This window comes from Diabrotica virgifera, chromosome 4 (genome assembly GCF_917563875.1).
Source record: "Diabrotica virgifera virgifera chromosome 4, PGI_DIABVI_V3a".
Taxonomy (NCBI): Eukaryota; Metazoa; Arthropoda; class Insecta; order Coleoptera; family Chrysomelidae; genus Diabrotica; species Diabrotica virgifera.
The window spans coordinates 1,111,260-1,138,192 of NC_065446.1; the positions used below are offsets into that span (position 1 = coordinate 1,111,260).

At 35.9% G+C, this 26,933-nt stretch overlaps 2 protein-coding genes across 2 annotated transcripts in view; one reads left to right on the plus strand and one right to left on the minus strand.

Moving 5' to 3' along the window:
- LOC114324385 (SEC14-like protein 4) overlaps window positions 1-26,933 on the minus strand; it is a 109,933-nt gene that overhangs the window by 38,222 nt on the left and 44,778 nt on the right. The gene's annotated exons all lie outside the window — the stretch shown is intronic.
- LOC114324401 (armadillo repeat-containing protein gudu) overlaps window positions 19,242-26,933 on the plus strand; it is a 45,964-nt gene continuing 38,272 nt past the window's right edge. Inside the window, exons 1-3 of the mRNA XM_050649006.1 lie at window positions 19,242-19,462; window positions 20,148-20,322; window positions 24,476-24,820. Of these exons, the coding sequence (XP_050504963.1) occupies window positions 19,329-19,462; window positions 20,148-20,322; window positions 24,476-24,820 (654 nt within the window). The 5' untranslated portion in view covers window positions 19,242-19,328. The remainder of the gene's footprint in view (window positions 19,463-20,147; window positions 20,323-24,475; window positions 24,821-26,933) is intronic.

The window sequence follows — 26,933 nt, forward strand, 5'->3', positions numbered from 1 at the left end:
ATTGACGAAGAATCTCCTTCAAGACGTGTTATTGCTTCAGTAATTGGCTTAAGCAATTCAACAAGAGCGCTAGAATTTATCCAGAATCCTTCATCAAGTAAATTTGCTTTTGCGCTGCGTATTCTATCTTGAATTGTTTTATCTGGAGATATTGCTAGACGTTGTAGGACGGACTTGCATTTAGTCAGATCTTGAAGACATTTTACATGTGAACCCCATCTTGTTTTTACAGGTAGGCTAAGAGACACTCCACACTTCATCTCATTTCTTATTTCTGTGAATTGAGCTCTCAGTACTTGACACTGGTTAATAGTTTTAACGATATGTATAATATGTGACAAATGTGTCTCTATTGAAGATAATTTCAAAATATCGCTGCACAATAAATGTAATGTGTGCGCTAAACAGCCGTATGATACAAGATGGGGATACATCTCTTCACATTGTCTCACAGCCTTCCTCATATTCTTTGCGTTATCAGTCACAATAGCGAAAAATTTTTTAGGTCCATACTCCTCCAGAACTTCAACCATTAATTTTGTTATATATTCTGCGGTATGCTTCTCTGCTTTTGTTAGTACTGATTTGACAAATAACGGTTCGGGTGTTGTAACAATGAAATTAATTACACTTTCATTTCGCAAGTTGGACCAACCATCGCATTGCAATGATAAATTGTCAGCTTGCTTAATTTTATCATTAACTTGAACTTCAACTCGCTCGTACTCTTCGGTCAGGAGACGATTTGATAACATATATCTCGATGGTAAGGTGTATGAAGGTCTAATTTTTTTAAAAAACAATTTCCAATCTTCATTCTCGGTAATTGAATGTGGTGCTGAACTGGTGTAAATAGCTCTAGCAAGCAAAATATTCAATTCGTTATTTTGTTCGTGTGTCATTCGATCACAAAATGATTGTATTCTGTTGATTTTTGTGCAAACAGGTGTTTCCACATGAATGTTATCAGAAGCAGATGTTGATGCTGTGGAAACCGTTGATGATGTACAAGCAGCATCAGTGTTATCGTTATCCAATTTTGCCGATGTGATCTTTTTCATGGATGTTTCAAATGGAAATTTAGAGTGATTCCCCTTTGACTTTGGAGTTAAAATATTGAATTTAAGTTTTATCATATGCGGCACATAAGTGCATTGTTGAAGATGAGATTTCATTCTTGTAGCATTTTTTGCATGTACACTCTTGCAAAATTTACACCTCACATTTATGGTCTTTTGATTAGAAGAACCCGCAGGTAACACTTCAAAATAAAGCCAGATATCTGTCTTACGTTTCACCATGTTTTATGACCTAAAAAAAATATTCAGGTAGACTTAAACATTAAGAAGGGAAAAAACATTATTTTTCAAAGTATTTGATGGGCACGAGGGCATAAAAAATTGTTAGGCATCCTTAAATAGAAGAAAGATTAAAATTGAATCTGTGTAACAATTTAATGAAATTCGAATAAGCAGAATACTGGATCGGACAACTACATTATTTTGCCCTCAACGTTATCAAAATTTTTTATTTAGTAAGTTATGTCAGTGTAATTCAATTACACATGCTACATGCACAAGTACCCCGTTGCTCCTATCATTCTTATAGTTATTGTACAGTAAACTAATCTAAAAAATCGAATAAAACTTGGTAAACCGAATTCAGAATTAAGTACTGTAGCCACATATAAAATGACGCGCGTTAGATTTAACGTACAGTCGATATGCGATAGGCCCGCCCCTGTGTTTCCCAATCTAAGGTTGCTATGGACATCACCGGCACGTGTTTTGCTGTTTGTAGAAATAATATATTTCTTACCTTATAGTTTCTGTGCTTCCTTATAAATAAATGTAAAGTAACCAACGCTGCGTGAATGAATAGAGAAAGAACAGTCGAAAACTAACTTATACATACACATTACACATACAATAACAGAAATGTAAACATAACCTGCCTGACTCAGACTAAGGAACGACTAACGAGCGACGAGCGTAATAGCACCCACTGGTTCGCGCGCGCCGGCACCGGCGCACCGCACTTACGACAATTGCGCGCGCATAAGTTGCCATAATATATGTAATTTTACCAGTAATTACATAAATTACGGTAATTTATGTAAATTTATCATAAGTTACGTTAAATTTCATAAATTACGTAAATTCCAAAAATTACATAAATTACATTAAGTTACGGGTATCATGTAATATTACCGTAAGTTACGTGTAATTTATGTAACGTAAGTTATGTAATTTTACAACTCACATCACTAATGATAAGTGAAACTCTCATTACGTCTTTGAATTATCTACATTTGATTGAATTATATAAAAGTAAGTAAAAAGTCTCTAGATGCGTGTGATTAATGCGATGAAAGTGTAGCCATAATATATTTTAATTGATTTCTATTATACAGGGTGCCCCGAAAAAATTGGTCATAAATTATATCACACATTCTGGGGTCAAAAATAGTTCGATTGAACCTTACTTTAGTACAAATATGATCATAAAAAAAGTTACAGCCCTTTGAAGTTACAAAATGGAAATCGATTTTTTTCAATATATCGAAAACTATAAGAGATTTTTTATTGGAAATGGACATGTATCATTATTATTACAGGATCATCTAAAAACAAAATTAGAGTGAAATTTGTCCACCCCATAAAAATTTTATGGGGGTTTTGTTCCTTTTAACCCCACCAAACTTTTGTGCACGTTCCAATTAATTCATTATTGTGGTACCATTAGTTAAACACAACGTTTTTAAAACTTTTTTGCCTTTTAATATTTTTTCGATAAGCCAGTTTTTATCGAGATGCGGCTTCTTTTTTAATATATTTACATACAAATTTTATGGGGTTTTGTTCCTTTAAACCCCCCAAATATATGTGTACGTTCCAATTAAACTATTATTGTGATACCATTAGTTAAACACAGTATTTTTAAAACTTTTTTGCCTCTTAGCCTTTTTTGATAAGTCACTTTTTATCGAGATGTGGCTTCTTTTTCAAAATACACCTAAAAATGTAAATTATAAATATATTTTTTTCAAATTATTAACAGTTGTCTATAATCCTACTTAACCATATACAAATATGTGGTGGATTCGAAAAATATTCAAAATATCTCGATAAACACTGGCTTATGGAAAAAGTACTAAGAGGCAAAAAAGTTTTAAAAACATTGTATTTAACTAATGGTGCCACAATAATAATTTAATTGGAACGCACACAAAAGTTTGGGGGGGTTTAAGGGAACAAAACCCCCATAAAATTTTTATGGGGAGCACAAATTTTCTTTTAATTTTTTTTAAGATGTTGCTGCCATAAGAATGCCACATTTCCATTTTCAATAAAAAATCTCTAAGAGTTTTCAATATATGAAAAAAAATCGATTTTAATTTTGTAACTTCAAAGGGCTGTAACTTTTTTTGTGTGCACTATTGTATACAGGTAAGTGAGGTTCAATCAACCTATTTTTAACCCCAGAATCTGTGGTATAATTTATGACCAATCTTTTCGGGACACCCTGTATAACAATACGCTAGATTCCGTATCTATACGGAATACAAAAAACAAGGTTGCAAATGCGTTGTCGGTGTTTTTAGATTAAACTATTTTACCCTAAAAAAATCCTTGTAACAACGTGGATTACGCTATTACTTCATGAATTGCTTATAAACTAAAAACAAAGTTACTAAACCAAACAATGGAACCGCCGACTAAATTCAGAAGGGAATATCTCAGTCAAAAATTTCTTCTTAAGATCCGATGTTACAACACTTGTTTATATAAAGAAATTAGTACTTTAAATTATTTTGATTTAACAAATAAATATTGGGCTCACAAAAACTCGCCACCGTTATGTGACGCATTTCGAAACACTGCGGATAATAATACTGAACTTGCAGTTGCAAATAAAGTGGTAGATTTCGAAGATTTCTTTGAGTTACTAAATCAAGTAGATATTATACAACCCAGTTATCATGAGCACTCTTTATTAAACAGTATTGTTTTAAACAACTACCTTACAAATTGGTCAAAATCTGTTTGTATTTACACAGATGCATCCAAAAGTTCAAATGGTACTGGTTGTGCCTTTTATATTCCAGATAAATTTATAGAAAAAATGTTTAAACTGCCCTCAAATTTCTCCATTTTTACTGCCGAGGCTGCGGCGGTATATGAGGCTTTAATTTATTTCAAGTTGGCATCCTATAATTCCGCAGTAATTTTATCTGATTCATTATCTGTGCTTACTGCTATTCAAACACCTCACCTACCTTGTAGTACTTCTAATCCATACATTTTTTTAATAAAAAAAATCTTATTTGAAATTAATAAACACACCCCAAAAATAAAACTTATGTGGATCAAAGCACATTCAGGACTTACACATAATGAGCATGTAGACCAATTAGCTAAAAATTCCCTCATCCATGGAACAGTAACCAAATATCAGCCCTGCATTCTAGATGCTTTTGCTTGTTTAAGAACTGAACAGATGAAGAGCTGGAAAACACACTGGGAAAGGTACTGTAACGTTTCAACAACACAATACAGTTTGATACAACCGATTATTCCAGAAAAACCTTGGTATAAGAATTTCACCCTCCCTCGCAAATACATATCCACCATCAGTAGAATTAGATTTGGACATGCATGTTATCCTGCACATTTATTTAAAATAAACATATTAGATTCGAATATTTGTCAAGAATGTGAGGTTAAAAGTGACTTGAACCACGTATTTTTTGAATGCAAAAAGCATAAACACCTAACCAATCACCTAATTAAAAGAATTATAGACCAGAACATCCCACTCCCTGTCAATATTCTCTTTATTCTGTCACTGAATAAAAAAAAAATTTTTGACTGTTTGGTATCTTTCTTGTCGGATAGTAAAATATTATTGTAATTAGTTATAAGTATTTGTAAAATATGTTTAAAAAATTAAAAAAAAAATAAAAAGAAAAAGAATAAAAAAAAAATAAAAAAAAGATAAAGAAAAAATCACTAAGAGGATTTAAACCTCCGCGGGGATGAACCGGGTTGACATCCTATCGTAGTGACAAAAAAAAACAAAAAAAAAACTAAAATAAAATACAAAAAAGAATGCATTTATTTTAATATTAAGATTAATATTATTTGTAAAATGTATACACTATGTGTTCTTGATAAACATTAAGTAATATAATATATTTATATTTATTAACATAGTATGTACATCAGCTGTAATGAGTAGGTAAATAAGAAGTAAAAAATTGTAATAATATTATAATAACCAAGTTTCACTAATTGGCAATATCTTTAATACATTTACTTTTGATTGAGACTGGCTGAATGACCATAGTCCAAGCCAAAAAAGAAAAAAAAATTAAAATTATGTTATCCACTTTTTTGATTGTAATTGGTCAAAAAACCAGAAATATAGATTAATTCGAGCAATAAAAAAATAGATGCAAGTTCTATTCAAATAGTTCCAAGGTTTTTCCTCAGGATTTTAAAGAACTGCTTCGATTATATGAAATTTGAAATATTCATACCAAACATGTAAAAGAAATAAAATTATATAGTGTCGGTATGTGCTTTTACCCCAAGGGTGTGAGCCCTCTATTTTGACCCCCTTCTCGGGGTGAACATAATATATAATATGATAAATAGATATAACAACATTACTCTGTGTGATTTACATTTACTCTGTGTGGAGTATGAAGGGAACCATTATCGTTGGAACTTTACCGCGCTGAGCAGATTGGACGTGAATTGTAAATTGTAGAATTCCCTCATCTTCCTTAGTGTCAGCATCCGTATGACTTGCAAATTGTAGAAGCCTCGTAGGTGTAACCAGAGAAGGTTCCCATTGTTTTCATTCTGGTGGGGTGTAGAATAGCATTATGTTGTTTTATATGCCATTAGAGTGAAAACTTAGTCTTTTTGCTAGCAGTTGCCGCTAGGGCATCTATGCCATTTCGTTCGTTGCAATCCGGGATAGGTGATATGTGTCCTCCCTGAGGAATACCTGAGGTAACCATTATTGACTCTGAAATATTACCAGCAACCTTAACTCTTTGACTACGACCTGGCAACGAATGTTTGATCCATTCAACAAACTGAACATGAAATCCAACAGAAAGCAATTTTGCAAGAAGAATCTGACGATCAACACTATCAAATGCTTGACTGAAATCGGTATATATTGCATCAAACTGTTTTCGGCTCTCGATTTGCTTCATAAGCTGAGACTGATAGCAAACTAAATTAGTAGCTGTAGTTGTAGATTTTTGGCACAAAAACCATGCTGAGACCGAGGCCGAGATAAGCCCCCTGCACAACCAAGATAACTGTTTAGCTATAAAACCTATCGAACGATAGATATTGCAGACTGAAGTTTCACTTTGTGAAAAAGAGTCTCTCGGTAGCCGCCGAAGAGACAAGACGTGCAGAGTGCGGACGAGCAGCAGTAGCAGCGCAACAAGTCGAGGAGAGGGAAGTGCTTTGGTGTAACGTACTTCTTAGTACGGCTGTGAATGTAAGCACAGCAACACTAGAGCGCTCGCTCTCGCTAGACGCGAAGACGTGGAAGCAGAGGCAAAAGCCAACCTCTTGGATGTGGTGAAACTCAGGAAGTTTGATTTCATTGAATTTTCTGAGACATTGCAAACAAGGGTTGGAAAGCAGAATAAGCAATAGCGGGCTCGACGTGAGCCCGCTACGGGATACTCTCTGTGCCTCCGTTAGGAATGGGTACAGTTTAAAACACTGTGCCTCGACACTGCAAGGTGTAGTTATTTAGAATACATCTTGCAGCCCCGGCCCCTAAGGTCAGAGAGTTGAGAAAATCAAGAGGATCCCGTACCTAGTTCTGTCTAGGTACGAGAACTACCGCGCTGTTGTGCAGGGAGCCAACCCTGAAGTCGATGTGGTGTCGGGCCAATCGGCTGAAAAAAAGGCTTCTTCTAAAAGTTAGGTTACCGCTCCCAACCAAAGATGACACGAGTCAGATCTCGGTCACCCCCCAGATCCAAGGCGCTTCCCCGCCAAGATATGCAGACTCTAAAGAGTCCCTCCTGTTACAGCACCCTGAAGAGAGCAGCGATGACCACTCGAGCGATCAGGAAGATGGAAAAGACGGTTTTACGATCCAAAATCGTAGAATAAGAAAAAAGAAAAAGAAGTCAAAAGGCAAGGACTCCACGCAGAACGTCGAGACCACCGAGAACGTCACCGAAGCCACCCAGGAAGTCGAGGATTCCCAGAACATCGAGGCCACCCAGGAAGTCGAGGACATGGACGAAGACGTCCCAGGCGCCGAAGGCGGGGGCACTACCAAACGTCAGCGGGTTGAAGAGGATGCCGCCAGCGAAGACGAGCTGACAAAGGCCAACGCAGAAATCAACCGACTCAGAACCCTGATGAAAGAATTTGCAGCAAACGTTGATGCAAACAACAAAAAATACGAAGAGGTGATCGCACAACAGAAGGCAGAGATCAAAGAGCTGAATACGGAGATTCGACGAATGAGCGAAAAGATGGATGCCAGATTCGACGAGTTGATAGCTCTCCAGAAACAACTCGCAAAGAAATCGGAGAAGAAAAACCCCGAAAAGACGGACAAAAAGCCACCAGTAGAGCAGCCTGCCACCAAAAAGATGACCACCGAGCAGACTCGACCACCCAGCCAGAAGGCTACCACCTCGACGAAGGAGGCGTCCACCCAACAGAGGAAAAAGAGAAAGGAAGAGTTTCCACCCCTGGTGACACACCTTCCACTAACCGACGAGGAAGACGCCACATGGACGTCCAACCAAGAAAAAGCCATGAAACTAGCTCCCCAGCTACAGCCACCCCTCCCCGAGGAACCAGTGCCATCCACGAGCACAGATAGGGACGCGCTTGCCGCTTCCAGTCAAACTGATACAGTGTCAATGGAAACAAACCAAAACGAAGAAGACGCCGAAGAAGCCGTGTTACCTGAAAACCAGGTAACACCATACAGAAAACCGCCTGTAATTAAGTTACAGAGTGTCAGCGAGACAGGGGCTATTCTTACCATAGCCCAGGGCAAAGGCATCATCACCACAAACAAAATCTCCAGAAGTGGCAGAGAGACGCTCATCCAGGCTAAAAGCCCGGATGACTACAGAAAGATGACAAGGATAGTGGAGGAATATGCAGAAGCATACGCCGCCAAAGAGAAAAAGAGGCTACAATGGATAGCCTTTCCACTCGACGAAGACAGGAAACCAAAATTAGTGTTACGAGGATTGCCCACGAATACCACCGAGAAGGCAATCCAAGAAGACATGGCAAACCAATATGGAATAACCTGCCACACAGCACGTAACATGTCTACGAGAGTAGGGAAAAGGAGGCCACTACCCATGTTTGTCATGACACTGGATCAGGAAGACGTGGAAAAAGCAAAGCGGGTAACGAACCTGTGCCACATGAAAGTTGTGGTAGAGGACCTACACAAGGCAGCAGGACCGACGCAGTGCTTCAACTGCCAAGGGTACCATCACGCCCAGAACTCGTGTCACAATGACCCGAGATGTGTGAAGTGCGGCGAAGAACACCACTCAAAGCAGTGCCAGAGAGCCAGAGAAGTCAAGGCAACGTGTGCCAACTGCAATGGGAGCCACCCAGCCAACTACAGAGGATGTCCTAGGTGCCCAACCTGGGGGAGGCCTCCACCACAGAGGTCACAACAGCGACCACCACCAAACCGAAGACAGCAGGCAACCGGGGTATCCTACGCGCAAGCCACGCAGGGAGACCAACCAGCGCAGAACAACACACCGTCCAACCGACCAACCCTCCCAGATGAAGAGTACCTAGTCAGGATGGTCACAAACATCGTGACTAAGGTAGTCCAAGAGGTGATACTCAGCACCAGGCAGGCACAGAACTAATGGCAGAGAGGGGATACTTGAGGATAGGCTCCTGGAACCCGGGCGGCATAACCACAAATCAGAACATACTAGATGAACTCGCCAACAGATACGAGATGGACATCGTAGCAATTCAGGAAACAAAACTGACCAACAACTTCAACCTAAAGTTTCCTGGATACGACGTATATAGGAACGACCTCACTAGAAGATCAGGAGGAACGGCCATCCTCGTAAAGAAGGGTATTAGACACACCAGTTACACTACTCCACCACTGGTCAACATGGAAGCCACAACAATAGAAGTTAACATGAGGCAAGGCGCAATAAGGATCACATCAGCCTACGTAAGACCACAAGACCCTTTAATGGACGATGACCTAGATGCGTTCCTAAACATCGCCGAACCATCCATCATAATAGGAGACCTGAATGCAAGATCCCCCAACTGGAACGACAGAGCTACGAACAGGAATGGACGACTACTAAACAGATACATAGAAAACAACGAAGACACAATGGCAATGGGCCCAGAAGAACCTACCCACTACCCAGGAAACGCACTTCCGACACACATCGACTTAGTTGTAGCCAAAAACCTAGGACTGCAATCAGAATTAATCACGCTGGACGAAGGATCAACTGACCACCACCCCATCCTATTAGAAATCGGAACATGGGAAGAGACAAACCCGCCAAAAAGAACAAAAAAGAAAATAAAGTGGACTAACTACAAAAGGTTAGTAAGTGAAGGAATAAACATAGTGCCAGTAATAAACAATCCAGAAGAAATAGAAGGAAAAGTCCTAGAGTTCGAAAATATCATCCAAGAGGCAATTAGAAACAGCACAACAGAGGAAGCTGTCGAGATATTCATGGGAAGGTTCAAAGACATACCACAAGAAACACAAGAGTTGATAAGGGAAAAAAATAGAGCAAAGAAAACAGCAAAAAGAACAAGAAACAGAGTAGATAAATCCTGGGCAAATATTTTAAATAGGGAGGTCCAAACGGCCCTAAAACTCCACCGTAGCGAAAAATGGGACAACTTTGTACAAGAGATGGAAGAACAAGACTCAAACATGAGAAATGTCTGGAAGCTCCAGAAAATGTTGAGAAGCGACAGGAAACCCATCCCCCCACTACATGGAAGATACGGCATGGTATACACCATAGAAGATAAAGCAGAGGCAATGAGGACTACACTCGAAGATGAATGCAGACTGAACTTCCACCAAGATGAAGACGACGACTTCCTGGAAGAAGTCGAAGAACAAGAAGAAGGACCAGAAGACCCAGAGGACTTCATCCCCCCAACATCACCGGAAGAAATCAATGAACATATCAAAAATAGTTCACCGAGAAAAGCGCCTGGCCTCGACGAAATAACCAACAGAGCCCTAAAATATTTGCCCAGAAAAGCTATAGTGTATTTCACAAATATTATAAACGCAATATTAAGATTCAAGACATTCCCAAACAGATGGAAAGAGGCCCGTGTCATCATGATTCCAAAACCTGGCAAGAATCACACATTCCCACAGAACTATAGGCCAATCAGCTTACTTCCAGCGATCAGCAAGATAGTGGAAAGAGTCATCCTCAGCAGACTGCAAGCGGAAACAACCCGACTAAATATCATCCCAGAGGCTCAATTCGGATTTAGAGCAGAGCACTCCAGCGAACTACAAGTCCTCAGGCTAACCGAGTACATAGCAGCCGGTTTCAATGATAAGCAGTACACTGGAGCAGCGTTCCTGGATGTAAGCAAGGCATTCGACAGAGTCTGGCACAAGGGGCTCCTATTCAAAATGCGGGATTACGGGTACAGCGGAGCGATGACGAGGCTAATCTCGTCGTACTTGGGCGGCCGGAGGTTCAGGATTCGGATAGGACAAGTCCTGTCCGAACTCGGAATCCCGGAGGCTGGAGTACCACAGGGAGCGGTCTTGTCACCCCTGCTGTACACGATATACACCGCAGATGTACCTAGAACACCAGGTACCCTCATGAGCCTCTACGCCGACGATACAGCAATAGCGGCCAAGCATAGAAACGCAGATATAGCAGTGACCAACCTACAAACTGCACTAGAAGAAATTGAAGCATGGTGTATCAAATGGAAGATAGCCATAAATTCAGAGAAAACACAAGCGGTTCTATACAAGAAAGGGAGACAGCAGCCAGAGGAACAATTGAGGGTGCAGAACAGGCCCATCGAGTGGAAAAACGAAGCCAAATACCTAGGAGTCATTATGGATAAAGGATTAACCTTCCAAAAACACGTAGAAGCCACAGTCCAGAAGGCCAACATAGCAAGAGCGAATCTAAGAGGACTCACAGGCAGAAAAAGTAAACTAACACTCAAAACAAGGTTAAGATTGATAAATAGTATAATCCTACCGGTATTAACTTATGCGTCTCTCGCATGGGGACACGTATGTAATACACACAAGAAGAAGATCCAAGCAGTCCATAACAACAGCTTGAGGGAGGCCGTCAGAGTCCCAAGATATGTAGCTGAAAGATTCCTGTTCAGAGAACTCCAACAGGTGAGAGTCACAGAAACCATGACAGACAAGGCAAGGGTCAAATTCGCAGAATTAGAACATCACCCAAATTACATACTGCGAGAGACGCTAAGATACGACGAGTTCCACCGATGGAAGCACAGACGCCCGAAACAACAAATTATAGGATAAACTAAAAGTGATAAGTGATAGTAGTGTGTTCGTAGCTCGAAACAAGTGCCGAAGATAGCGTTACCCACGAAGTCCAAGTACCACGACCACCTCCAAGATAAGCAAATATTAGAAAATTAGAAGGGCCTTAGGCCCCCAAAAAAATTCATATAAAATAAAAAAATGGCGAAAGCCCCCAAAAAAAATTAAAAAAAACCAAAAACACAAAAAAATTAGAGCATCGAGTCATCGGGCGGGGCCCAGCAGGGCCCAACAGGGCTCAGTGGGGATCGGCACGATGACTCGGGGCCCAAGCAAGCAATTTTTAGTACCGCGGATAAGTTATTAAGAAGATAAAGGCATAGAGCGCATCACGCTGGGCCTAGTTTTTTGCATTCGATTAGGATACCACAGTGGAATCTTATTACCCAGGGTTCCATTGCGAAGAGCATTTGGCTACGATAGTTGTGCCTCCATCGCGCATCAGCGTGCTATGGGGGGGAAAGGGATGGCCTGGGGCATTGGAGCGAGGTGGGGTGATCCCTGTATAACTCGGGTCAAAACACCTCGCCCCAATGACTTGTTACACCCGAATGTACTCCTTCGAGAGGGTGAACAAATCCCACAGGTCGGGTTAAATCAAATTGCTTGCTTGCTTGCTATTGTAGACTGAATCTATGTAGATACATCGATAATTGTCAATGTTTTCTTTCTGACCACATTTGAATATACATACAACAAAACTCTACTTCCAAACATCAGGAAATAAAGATGATTGTAATGATCTATTAAATAAAGTATGTAATGGCATGATATTGAGACAATGTGGTAATTATTCGTTTTCGTTATCAGTTTTGTTATTTATAGCAGCACAATGATTGTTTTGTAACAAACATTTTAATAAATATATAATTGCGGTTTTGAAAAAGCCAACATAATGTTGTGTACAATGTACATTCATAGTTGTTGTTGCGGTAGTTGTTATTAAAAGCACATTATACAAGATGGACTTAGATTACAAATGGCATCGCAGCTTTCACTTTCTATTAGCAGATAATATAATTCGCGAGATGTCGTTCACCCCAAAATTACTTAAAATTTCACGTTAAGTGAGTAAGAAAATATTTGTCGTACGAATTGCGTAATAAATGTGTCACTACATAACAGAAACTGTCTTAAGGTTGCAATATTATTTCTATTGCATCGTACATGAATGGCTTGTTTTGGTGTAATATCTTCAACATCAACAAGAGAAATCGGGAAATATTACTAGTGAATGAAAAATAGTATAACAACTGAAAGAGTCGCTTCCTTAAGAAACTTCATTAAGGTGCATTAATAAGGAAGGAATAATTATCCGGAATAATATGCAATTACCTGAACAGTATGTAAACAGTGACTTTTAAGTATGGAAATATTATAAATTACTTCGAGAATAAGATATATAAGATGTAATGTCTGATCGATGATAAAATACCAGACACCGCTTTTAAATCAGAGTCTTCTTATTTACCAACTTTCTTGTATCGAATGTGATAGGCGGTATATAGGGCAAACATCGCAGTGGTTAAAACAAAGAATAACGCAGCACAAAAGTAATTGCAAAACAGAGAAAAATTCTTGTGCAGTAGCTACACATTTCATTTATCAGATGTCAAGATCTTAGATATAAAAAACAACTATAAAAAATGATGAAACGGTTGCAAGTGTGAGTCCATTATACAATTTGGTAATAAAAAAAAGAATGTGTGTGTACTTTGTACGCACGTAAGAAGTTATACTTCTATTATATGATTATATGATTATAAACGAAATTAATAAACTTTTTATTTATATTTTATTTAAATATTAAATTAATTTATACTTACTACTTCTCAAACATTTTTATTAAAACAGTGCCAAAAAACACATTAAAAATGCCACAAATGATTTCTGAACATTAATTGTCGGAAAAATTTTTAACTAAATACGTATTTTCTGAAAATAAAATTATATAATAAATATACTTACAATCATAAAATGTATAAAAAAAAATAAAAAAATAAAAGTTCCTGTTGGGATTCGAACCAACTTACCACGCGGCTGGTATTTGCGTTGTATTGGGATTCACCCGCATTAAAACTTCGCCACAGAGACAGCTTGTCATTATGTGCGAAGATCGTCTAACTAAACAGATTAACCTTTTGACATTTTTAACTTATGTAAATCAAATTATTTTGATTTTGAATTGAAATGATCTAGAATTGAAAAAATACAACAAAACATAGAGTAAGAAGACAATATATTAGGTGAATATTGATAGAAATTTTGATGGTAATCAAATTATGTAAATAAAAGTATTACATACTACTTATGTATTTTGGTAGGTTCAAGGTAGGTATCGAAGCCCGTATAACGACTAATAAATTTCGCAATCACTTGCGTCGTGCAAAGTGGCTATGTTCAAATATCATAACAAAATTTGATCAACTATTTATAAAACACTTACCAGTGAAAGATTCTTTAGCTTTGAATAAGCGAGATCTGCGGCACTCATACTAGGCACAGTTTGATGAGCTTTTAAATTGGCATGCAACAATCATCTCTTCTATGTAAATAAGTCCAAAAATATAATATGAAAACTATTTAAAAAGGCAGTATAACCATTAACTAACTTTTTGTTTGTTGTTTCTCTTCCTACAAATTTTAAAACGCAACAAGCATACATTATAACCAAACCATGCACAGTCCCACAGCTGTGCCACAGCTGCCATATTGGATAATTTTTGTCATGTCATTTGAACATCCAATCAGAACAAAGTTATTATGCGCATGCGCCCGGTCGCTAGGTTTTCCCATATAAAATTTCACCGTCATTACGCCCGTAAAGAAGTATAACTTCAAAAAGGTCAATACCTATTCACAATCTTTATTATGTTCTTTATTTTGATCTTAGAAAATGGCGACCGGTTTCGGGACTTACATTATCTAACCCATCTTCAGGTCAGTTAAAGAGGTCTTATTTTGTGTTTTGAAACAAATACCAGAGAGCAGAGATCCGAACTCATAGACTGGTAATGGCAGAGATGACATGGCGAAAACCGGTACAACAAGAACAGATAGAATACAGCAGAATAGCCATACAAAGCTAAAAGATAAACATATGAAAATGAGATATCAAGAAGAAACTGATAAGGAGTTCAAAATGAAGGAGAGAAAGAAAATAGAAATGGATATGCAGGAAAAATGGGAAAAATTTAAAGAAGTAATAATGAAGAAAGTAGAAGAGATATGCGGAAATCTAAGTCAGAAAATTAAACAAAAAGACGGAATGGTGAAAAGCAGATATACAGGAAGAAGTGAGGAAAAAGAAAGAGGCATGGATAAAATACAATAGTACAAGAGAGGAACAAGATAAAAAAGAATACCAAAAACACAGAAACATAGTAAAAGAACTAGTTAGAAAAGAAAAGAAAGAGAGTTGGAAGAAGTTCGGTGAATCACTAAACCAAAATTACAGAGACAACAACAGATGCTTCTGGAATAAAGTAAGGAGCCTAGAGGAAAGAAAAGAACTCAGATGAGTAAAAGACAAACACAACAAACTAAAGACAAATACAAGAGAGATACTAGAGGTATGGAGAGAATATTATGAAGAGAAATATATGAGCGAAGAAAGTGAAGAAATAGAGACAGAGGGAACCATAGAACAGACAGCATCAGACGAATACCAAATGGAAGAAATAAGTACAGAAGAATTGGAAGAAGCGATAAGTAGAGTAAAAATAGGAAAAGTGAGCGGAGCAGAAAAATTGATCCCGAAATGATAAAATGGATAGGGAAAGAAGGAAAGAAGTGGTTGCTGGAAATAATGAGAGAAGCATGGAGAACAAACAAAATGCCGAGAGAATGGGAAGAAAACTTACTGATCCCAATTCACAAGAAAGGAGAAGAATCCACCTGTGAAAACTATAGATATATATGCCTCTCATCAGTAGTGTTCAAGCTCTATACGAGAACAATAGAAAGAAGATTAAGAACAGAGGTAGAAGAAAAACTTGAAGACGAACAAACACCATTCAGAGCATACCATAAGCATACTACGAAATATAATAGAAAAAAATAATGATCGGGGAACAAACATATATATTATGACCTTCATAGACCTTAAAGCAGCGTTCGACTCAGTAGACCGGAAAGTATTGTGGAATACTATGCAGGAGCTGGGAATACCGAGGAAACTATTAGAGATAATTAAAAGTACGTACAGCAGAGTGATGGGAAAAGTACAAATGGGAGGTAGCAGATTACTAGAATTTAGGATGAACAAGGGGATAAAACAGGGAGATAGCCTCCCTCACCTGCCCCTCACTTTTTTAGGGTGGATCCTTTCTATATGTGTTACTATCGACTATATTAAAAGCCGTGCATTAGCTGGACACAAACCTTTTAACGTAACACACACATTATATAGAAAGGATCCACCCTAAAATACTAAGGGGAAGGTTTTCCCTTGAAGAGATGAGGACAACGGAAAACTTTATGCATGTTAGCTGCAACAACCCTCAATTTCGTTGCAACCCGAAACCGCAGGCGCATTATATTTTAAGTTCAATCAGACAGTACAGCAAGAATCTCTACCGGTTTCGGGGCTTCTTAGCCCCTCATCAGTAGATCCATATGCTCTTCTCTCTGAATGAACCAGAATAATACGTCTCGTGCCGTCACGGATTGCAATTAATGAAGTGGCATGGATGTTCTAGCGACATCTATTAATTATTTGTTTCTAAAAACAAAATAAGACCTCTTTAACTGGTCTGAAGATGGGAAAAATAATGTAAGCCCCGAAACCGGTCACCGTTTTCTAATAGTCTAAGAGCTACAGCCGAAAAATTATCGTCATAAGTAATATGGAGTTTGGCATGTGAAATGTGTCTATTGTATATTGATAATTATGACCCCTTTCAGGCTGACACCTCAGTGGATACAGGAAGTAGCCATAAGGGATGAAAGGGGAAAGTTAGTGTAGTCTTTAAAGATTTTCACCTCCTATTTTATTAAACCTCCATCGATTTGCATGAAAATTGGTGACTAGTTAGAGAATTCTCCAAGAAATAAAAATGATTTGGTTGCAATTTGCACTTTTACCCTGGGGGTGGATACCACCCCTTCTCGGGGGTGAAAACTATTTTATTAAAAATAACCCCACAAATCGATAGAGGGACAAATTATAAGTAAAATTTGTTATATCATGTTATTAAAATAAATTAATACTTTTTGAGTTATTAAAGATCAAAGATTTGTCTGTTTAAGAGCACATGCGTGAGGTTACGGATGATAAAAAGAACATATTAATTAATTGTATGTTACTAAAATATTATTGAAGTTATACTTCTTTAGGCGCGATTGAGAGTAAAATTTCATAATACTGCGCGCATGCGCACACAGACAGTATGGTATAAACGTTATACGGGATCTGATTGGGTGTTAAAATCACCTGTCAATAATTGTTCAATATGGAGATTTAGGATAAACAAATTAATGTTGTGTATATTAGTTTTTATTGTTGTGATGCAGAAAAAAAAGCGAGTTTATAATATTGTCGTGACCTTTTAAATAGTTTTTAAAAGCGACAGGTACGTAATAATTGTAAATGTTTCAGTATCGTAATAAAAAATTTCATAGTGTACCTACCTACCTACCTATTTGGAAAATTTAAAAAGAAGCTACCAAAATAGTATGTAATGCTTTGATTTACATAATTTGATTACCATCAAAATTTCTATCCATATTCATCTAATATATTGTTTTCTTACTCTATGATTTGTTTTTAATATTCCTTTCAATTCTAAATAATTTCAATTCAAAATCAAAATAATTTGGTTAAATTCAGAATCGTTAAAAGTTTAATCCGTTTAGTTAGTTGATCTTCGCACATGATGACACATGGTCTCCGAGGGTAAAAGTTTAAGGTGAATGAATTTCAATACTAACTGCGCTGATAAGCGGGTTCGAACCCCAATGGAAACTTTTATTTTTTTTATTTTTTTTATACATTTTATGATTGTAAGTTTATTTATTATATAATTTTTTTTCAGAAAATACGTATTTAGTTAAAATTTTTTCCCACGTTGTCCAGAAATCATTTGTGGCATTTTTCAATGTGTTTGTTTGTGTGTGTTTTATTCTTTTATTATTTTAATTTTTGGCACTGTTTTAATAAAAAATTTTGAGAAGTAGTAAGTATTAAAATTAGTTTAATATTTAAATAAAATATAAATAAACTGTTTAAAGTATATTAATTTCGTTGAAATCATATAATAGAAGTATAACTTCTTACGTGCGTACAAAGTACACACACCTTTTTTTTTATATTATTTCGATATTATAAATTTAGCAAAAGTGTATTCGAATATGTCAAATGTACCCATTATTGGACACCTCCAGTTTCTGGACATATTCAGTTTATATTGATAGAAAAAATTATAATAAATATCGAAATAATACAAAAATAAGATTTTACTAACATACAATTAATTAATTATGTTCTTTTTATCATCCGTAACTTCGCGTATATGCTCTTAAATCGACAAATCTTTGATCTTTAATAACACAAAAGTATTGATTTATGTTAATAACATGATATAACAAATTTTACTTAAAAATCCCTCTATCGATTTGTGGGGATATTTTTGATAAAATTGTTTTCACCCGCAGGAAGGGGTGGTATTCACTACCAGGGTAAAAGTGCAAGTTGGCACCAAATTAGTTTTATTTCTTGAGGTATGCTCTAACTAGTCACCAATTTTCATGCAAATCGATGGAGGTTTAACAAAATAGGAGGTGAAAACCTTTAATGACTGCACTAACTTTCCCCTTTCATCACTTATTGCTACTTCCTGTATCCACTGAGGTGTCAGCCTGAAACGGGTCATAATTGTCAATATACAATGGACACATTTCACAGGAAAAACTCCATATGACTCCAAACTTATGACGATGATTTTTCGGCTCTAGCTCTCCGTCTATAAGATCAAAATAAAGAACATATAGATTGTGAGTATTGATCTTTTTCATTACCAAATTGTATAAAAAATGACTATTTCTCGAATGTACATCAACATCAACAGAAACAAAAAGTCAATTAATTATAAGACAGATACCAGCAAGTTAAGTGAAATGTATTACACTATTTTAAAATTTTGAAAAAACAAACTATCCAACATCTAGTTCGATAATAAAATTCCCTGGCCCTAATAACACATGTAAAAATATACCGAACTCAATGCCGTCTAGGACGTTAGTAAAACACCATGTCTGTGTGTTTCTAAGCAAATTTGTTTCAGAATATAAAATACAACATTTCGTAAGTTATATTAGGTATTGTGAATGTTATGCTTGTATCTAATTTTTAACTAATTTTGTACACATTTTATCTAATTATTAGTTCATTTTGTAGTATGTTCCTGATGAAGATGAAAAAATATATAACCAACGAAATATCGAACTCCAGAAATAAATGTAGTTTCAATTTAATCCGCAGAGCCCATTAATGACATTTCAACACTATTCTGTATTCTGTTAATCCACTGATGTCCTAATACCAATTCCATTCCTATTGAAAACCCCATATTATTAACTTCTATCAATAATTTTTTTCATTACAGTTAATTTCGTTTGAAAGGAAGACGTAGAAATTTTCGAGAAAAAGAAGAAACAAATTTTTCTCAAAATGTCATAGTATACTCAATCAAGTGTCAAATTGTTTTTAAAAAATAATGACAGAGGAATCAGTTACAGCAATTTCCGAACGAGAAGAACTAGAACCAGAACTTCCCCCACCACCACCGATAACTCTGAAGGAAGTCTTTGTACAAGAACATGAAGATAGTCCTGATTCGTCTATTTCCGGGTAAGTTCCTTTAAAGTACTTCTTTACTTTGTTTAAGTGGTCTCCAAAAGACAGAAAAATATAACTCTTCAAATCTCATCTTAAAATTTAGAAAAGACCCACCAATTCCATATGTTAAATATTCATTTTGATCCAAGGGTGTGAGTTTTACGCCTCCTCCCCTTTTGGGGTCTGTTTTCGGGCTCGTCCTCAAAACTCTCCAAAGGTATTGGTCAATACCTTTCCAACGCATGTCTAATTTTGAAAATCAGTTGCACCATTTAAAATTACCGAGCTCAGAAATTTTATCCAATTTTCCCTTAAAAAGGGAAAAGTGGAAAAGTTAGACCGTTCAGAAATTTTACTTATGTTTCGAGAGGGGTCGGGACCGATTTAGAGTTTCAAAAAATGCAATGTGGTAGAGTGACTTTGGGCATGAAAATATATGCTCATGAATTTTTTTAGATTTATTGAAGCAAAGGAATTTTTTTTGAAAAAACACATTTTTGCGATAGGAGACTCCTGGGACCACCTTGGAAGCTAAAAATTTAGCTAAAGGGATTTCTAAATATATAATTTTGAGTGCCCAATCCTAAATAGTAATCCAGTGTGCAGATTTTATCATCTTATCCCGCTATAGCCTTTGTTAAAATATTTAATAGTATACTTCCTATAAAATACTTAAGCAATATCTTGTGTTTTTAAGGTCCGATGAAGAAAGAAAAACAGACAAACCCAGAGCTGATATACCTCCCGAATACTGGCACATACAAAAATTGATTAAATATTTAAAAACTGGCAATCAAACGGCTACAGTGGTTGCATTATGTTGTTTAAGAGACCATGACTTAACTACAGAAACCAGTCAGCTTGCAATCCAAGTAAAGTATAGTTCTTGTATTCATTATATTTCGCATCGTTTCAAAATTTATAATATACAAAAGATATCACATTTGATTCTCTTCTTCATGAACCATATCCTTTTAGAACGTTGGATACCATCACAGTTATCTTAATTTTATGCACTGCCACCCTAAATAGTATGCTGGTATCAACACCATACCAAACCCGCAGGTTCTTCAACCATGAAATGCCCCAAGGCAACCATGAAATGAAACCATTGAAATGAAACCTCGTCTGATGAGATGTTACGTACTTTCTGTGCTGTTTTACGGAATGGAGTCATGGACGCTGAAAAAGATTGATACCAGGAAATTAGAGGCATTTGAACTGTGGATGTATCGCAGAATCTTGAGAATATCATGGACGGAGAGAGTCACAAACGTCGAGGTCTTGAGGATATGAATAAAGAAAAAGAAGTCATATTTACGATCAAAAAACGAAAACTGCAATACTTGGGACACATTACAAGAGGCGAAAGATATGAACTGCTTCGAATAATTATGCAGGGGAAGATAGCAGGAAAAAGGTCCATAGGAAGAAGAACACTCCTGGCTAAAGAATCTACGGGAATGGTATAGCTGTAGCAACAACGAATTGTTTCGGTCAGCAGTTTCGATAATACGTATAGCCCTGATGATCGCCAACCTTCGGAACGAAGATGGCACTTGAAAAAGAAGAAGAACCATGAAAGCTATTTCCCCTTGTATAATATTTTGTAGCAACCTGTATTTGGGACCTCTCATTACATGTCCGAAATACTCCAGCTTTCTATTCTTGATGCTTTTTATAATCTCAGTAGTCTTGCTGAGACGTTCTAGTATTGTGGAGTTTAGAATTTTCTTCATCCAAGAAACTTTTAAAATTATTCTATTGCACCACACTTCAAAAGCCTCAAGGCGATTTAGATCAATTTTATTCACAGTTCAAGACTCGACACCATAAAGTAAGACCGAGAACACGTAGCAGCGAAGTAGGCAGATTCTCAATGCCAATTTTAGGTCTTTGTTACAAAAGCTGTTAAAAATAGCTTGGACTTCCTTCTAAAAGCAGCTCTGACCTGCTATATTCCGGATCTAATCCTACTCGATTTACTCATTTTCTAATCTCATCCTACTACATCGATTTACTTGATATTTTAAAAGTAAGTAGGGAATAGATCAGGAAGCAAAGTCTACCTCATGCCGATGTGCGCTTTTATCTTGGGGGTGGTTCCCATCCCTGTTTAAGTTGCTCGTGGTTGAAAATTGGCTATTTTCATTAAAAAATGACACCTTTACGGACGGTTTTTTGCGAATATCTTAAAAACTATACATCTAACGAAAAAAACTATACAAAATATTTTTGTAGCTTGTAAAAAAACAAAGAGACTCATTCCTTCATAAATCTTCTAGCTATAATACAAAAAGAGATATGAAAGGTGAGAAGAGTTTGTTTTTTTGGTGCATGCTCAAATCAGTGTATTCAACTTGAAATAACAGAGAAACGGTCGATTTTAGGTGTATAATACTACCAATACCTTTTAGAGTGCTTGAAAAGACCTTTAAAATGAGCAATAATAAATGTCGATTACATTCAACCTAAGCGAGATATGCTGCAAAATATTGATGACTAATATATTTTAAGAAAAAATGGGAAGTATATTTTTAACTCCTCATACATCAGAATTTAAATACATCCTTTTCCTTCTACAATACTTTTTATTATAGTGTTATTTCTATAAAACTCTCAACATGAAGTAAAAACCACTTCTATGTAATTGGTAACCAATTACATAGAAGTGGTTTTTACTTCATGCTGAGAGTTTTTAAACGCTTTTCTTTACTTCAGTAGTAAAATATGTTTAAATAATTTTAATAATAGTGCTAATAAAAGTTTTTGCTAATAAAAGTGTTATTTCAAAGGATAGAGTATGTGTTTTTATTTTGCAATAAACAATTTATTTATTTATATCGAAATGTAATAAAAATTAAAATGTATCAATCATTATCAAAGGTCATTGGAATGCCCAATCAACACAAACTATCCGCTGTCCTGCGCGTAGCACCAATAATTAATGTTTATTTAAAAAAATTTCTGACGCCGTGGTGTTAATCGATTTTAATTTTGCAAAATTGCAAATGAAGGGTACAGTACACTTCTATATGCAAAAAAATTTTCAACTTGCTATCTGCTTTATTTTGAGTCCTGTAACATTTTGAAAAAATAATTTATTTTTACGAAAGCTGTATTGCAAAATTTATTTTGCAAAATCTATTGAACCGATCTTAATGAAATATACAGTATTGTTTTACTGTGTTATATAGTTTTTCAGGGTGAAATATTAAGGTCCTAGGAGTAGCATAAATGGTTGAAAAACGTATAATGCGAATACTTGTTTTTGTATGTTTTTTTCTTAATTAGTGCTATTTTTCACAAGGGTGACTATTTTTTAAATTTTTAACCAATTCTATATTATAGGAAACTTAATTACGCAACTTTTATGTCAGTACAACTTTTCTCGAAAATGAATACTTTTAAAGTTATAATCAAAAAACCAAGAAAAAAATCGAATTTTTCCTTAATTTTTTGACATTTTGATTATTTAAACAATGTTCCGGACCTTTTTGAGAGGGAGGATAACTCAAATATTATTATTTGATTTATTTTCAAGCAATTTCTGCAAAAAAATTTGAGTCACCTCTCAACGTCCAAATGTACTAATAATTTTACAGATGCGCCCTGGTCTATATCTCTTTTTGTATTATATCTAGATGATTTATGAAGGAACGAATCTCTTTGTTTTCTTATTGGCTACAAATATGTTTTATATAGTTGTTTTAGTGAGATGCATAGTTTTTAAGGTATTCGCAAAAAACCGTCCGAAAAGATTTATTGAGTTTTCAAAAAAATATATAGAACAGTTTTTGCTTAGAATTAGGTTCTGTAGCCACTTCGGTAATTATTTTAACCGAAAAATTTTCCATCCCCGAGAAGGGGTGGGAACCACCCCCTAGATAAAAGCGCATATCGTCATATGGTAGACTTTGAATTAGGATAGAAGTAGAGGGTATTCCCAAAATATCATTAAAATCCATGGAGTAGAGTAGGATAGAATTCGGAGGTAATATCCCATTCTTGCTCCCATTGACTGGCGTATGATATCCAAGGTAAACAATTTGATCAACTTGCTCTATTGCAACTGAATATTGTCACTGAATAAAAAGAAAATTTTTGACTGTTTGGTATTTTTCTTGTCGGATAGTAAAATATTATTGTAATTAGTTATAGGTATTTGTAAAATATGTTTAAAAAAATATTAAAAAAATAAAAGGAAAAAATTAAAAAAAAATAATAAAAACATGAAACAAAAAAAATAAATAAAAAAAATTAATAATAAAAAAAAATTAAAGAAAAAAATCACTAAGAGGATTTAAACCTCCGCGGGGTTGAACCCGGTTGACATCCTATCGTAGTGACAAAAAAAAAACATAACTAAAAACAAAACAAAAAACAAAACAAAAAAAAAACTAAAATAAAATACAAAAAAGAATGCATTTATTTTAATATTAACATTAATATTTGTATTTGTAAAATGTATACACTATGTGTTCTTGATAAACATTATGTAGTATAATATATTTATATTTATTAACATAGTATGTATGTACATTAGCTGTAATGAGTAGGTAAATAAGAAGTAAAAAATTGTAATAATATTATAATAACCAAGTTTCACTAATTGGCAATATCTTTAATACATTTACTTTTGATTGAGACTGGCTGAATGACCATAGTCCAAGCCAAAAAAGAAAAAAAACTATTTACATATTATATAATAGACGGTTTTATATTCTGTTATTCACTTATTACGAGTATTTTGGGTTTATGTATGTTCAGATCCAGACCTTCCTTATAACTCTCAACGACATTATCAGTTAATGTTTGCATATCTTATTAAGTAGAAGTATTGTGTCATCCGCATATCGCAAATTATTGATGACAACCGTTCACTGTTATTCCTTATTGTTTTTCATAAAATGCATTTCTCTTACATTCTTTACAACTTTTTTATTTCAATATGTAGTTTAATTTGCCTTTAAAATCTGCCCGAGACAATCCTGGCCGTCTTTTTTATTTGCTCTCTGATTTAAGGAAATAGGCGGCCTGGAAATATTAATAAACCTGCTAGAGACAAAAGACCTCAAATGCAAACTAGGTGCCTTGGGCGTTTTATCAGAGCTGTCTACAAATATAGATATACGCAAATCCATAGCCGATTTGGGTGGAGTGGAGTTATTGGTACAGAATTTAGCTGAGCCAGCTAGAGATCTTCAAGTACTTGTAGCCGAAACTATATACAATGTTGCTCAAATCCGAAAAGCTAGGAAACACATTCGAAAGTGTAATGGAATACCTAGGTTGGTCGACTTTTTAGATGTGAAGGAGTCTCTATTGAAGACGCCGAAAGATCAGTTGAATGAGTATGATGCTGAACAGGTAAGCAACGAAATATTAATATTTATTATTTATTTTTAATGCCCAACAGATCATGTACGCCCAGGGCTAAAATACAAATAAATAAACTGAACGAGCAAAAGATGACATTCGAACAGATACTTAGACCAAAAAAGAAGTATATTATAATAACAACCTACTGCGTTTTAATCTATACCCGCAATATCTGGACATCTCAATGGATAGAAGGCTGTCATTCAAGAAACATCTAGACAGCACTGCCGTCAAAATAAACACTCGAAATACCATCATCCACAAATTACGCGGAACATCCTGAGGAGCAAATGGCACCATTCTCAAAATACCAGCTCTATGTCTGGTCTACTCAGTTGCCGAATACTACGCTTCAGTCTGGTTGAACAGCAACCATGTGATAAATATCGACACCAAACTCAGTCAAACCAAGAGGATTATCAGCGGATGAATAAAAGTACCCCAATCCATGGTTATCTGTTTTGAGTCATATTACACCTCCAGGCATCTGTAGATAAGAAAGTCTTCTAAGGGAATATAAAAACATAATTGCATGCCCTCAGCTACCGATACATATAGATGTACCGAATGTTGTACTGAAGCGGCACTTTGACAGCTCGACGATATATTGTTGAGTTATTGCAACCGGTTTTACATCATTATCTACAAACCATTTCAAATGCGATCTTTCAACAGGATAACGCTCGACCTCATATTGCCCGTGAAACCATGAAACTCATACAAGAATCTGGTATAGACACTTTGTAGGAGCCATCAAGATCAGCTGATTTGTCACCCACCGAACATGTGTGGAATATCTTCTTCTTCTTCTTCAGCCTGTGTTCGTCCACTGCTGGACATAGGCCTCTTCCATTTGCTTCCATCGATTTCTACTCTTGGCAATTCTCATCCACTGTTTGCCCGCGACTTGTTTGATATCATCTGCCCACCTCTTCTGCGGTCTACCTACTAATCGCCTGTTCTCTCTTGGTCTCCAGTTTGTTAGTCTCTGTGTCCATTTTTCGGGATTATCTCGGGCAACATGTCCGACCCATTGCCACTTGAGCCTTGCTATACGTTCTGCGACATCAGTAATCTTTGTTCTTTCACGAATGTCGATATTTCGAATTTGGTCTCTCAAACTAATCCCTAGCATGGCCCTCTCCATCGCTCTTTGAGTTGTACTGAGCTGCTCTAAGGTTTTCTTTGTAAAGGCCATGGTCTCCAGTCCATATGTACTTACAGGCAAGATACATTTGTCATAATCTCTACGTTTTAGAATGTGTGGAATATGGTAGGTCGAAATAAAAATCGATTGCCACATCCTCCAGCAAATTTAGAAGACTTGTTGCATGCTATAAGAAGAATCTGGGATGAGTATTTCGCAATATGATCTAGACCACTAAATTGGATCAATTCCCCATAGAGTATAGAAAATCAAGGATTGGGTCACTCATTATTAATTTTTCACGAAAATGACGTTGCAAAGTTTATAACGTTATCAAATAATAAGAATGTTATATTGTGTACTTACTTCCATAAATAAATATGGCTATATTTTAAATGAGCACCAAAGTAATTATCTTAATTATCAGAGTACCTCTACCTACTGATGTTTTTAATTTTGGTGCTCAAATGTAAAATTTTGTATGCCTATGTTGTTGGGACTTAAATATGAATGTATTATTTTGATACCGATTCTTGGTTATTTTGGTGTTCAAGTAGTTATTTATTATTCAAGTAAAGTTTGTGGTGTCAACAATAATAAGTTGCCGCGAAAGTGGATAAAAAACTTCTAAACTCAATACTTTGGCGCTCAAAATTAAATAATTTGGTATTCAAATTTTGGTGCTCAGCTATGATATTTGTTGCCAAATGACAAACGTTTGGAGATCATATCGATTTTACATTGGTGTTCGGTTAAATACAAGCCAATAAATATTTATTTAAAAAAATATTTGTCCTTCTAGATGTTTTTTGAAGTTATACTTCTTTACGCGCGATATGAGGGTGAATTTTTATATGTTAAAACCTACGATCCGGGCGCATGCGCATTATAACTTTGTTCTGATTGGATGTTCAAATGACATGTCAAAAATTATTCAATATGTCGGCTGTGGCA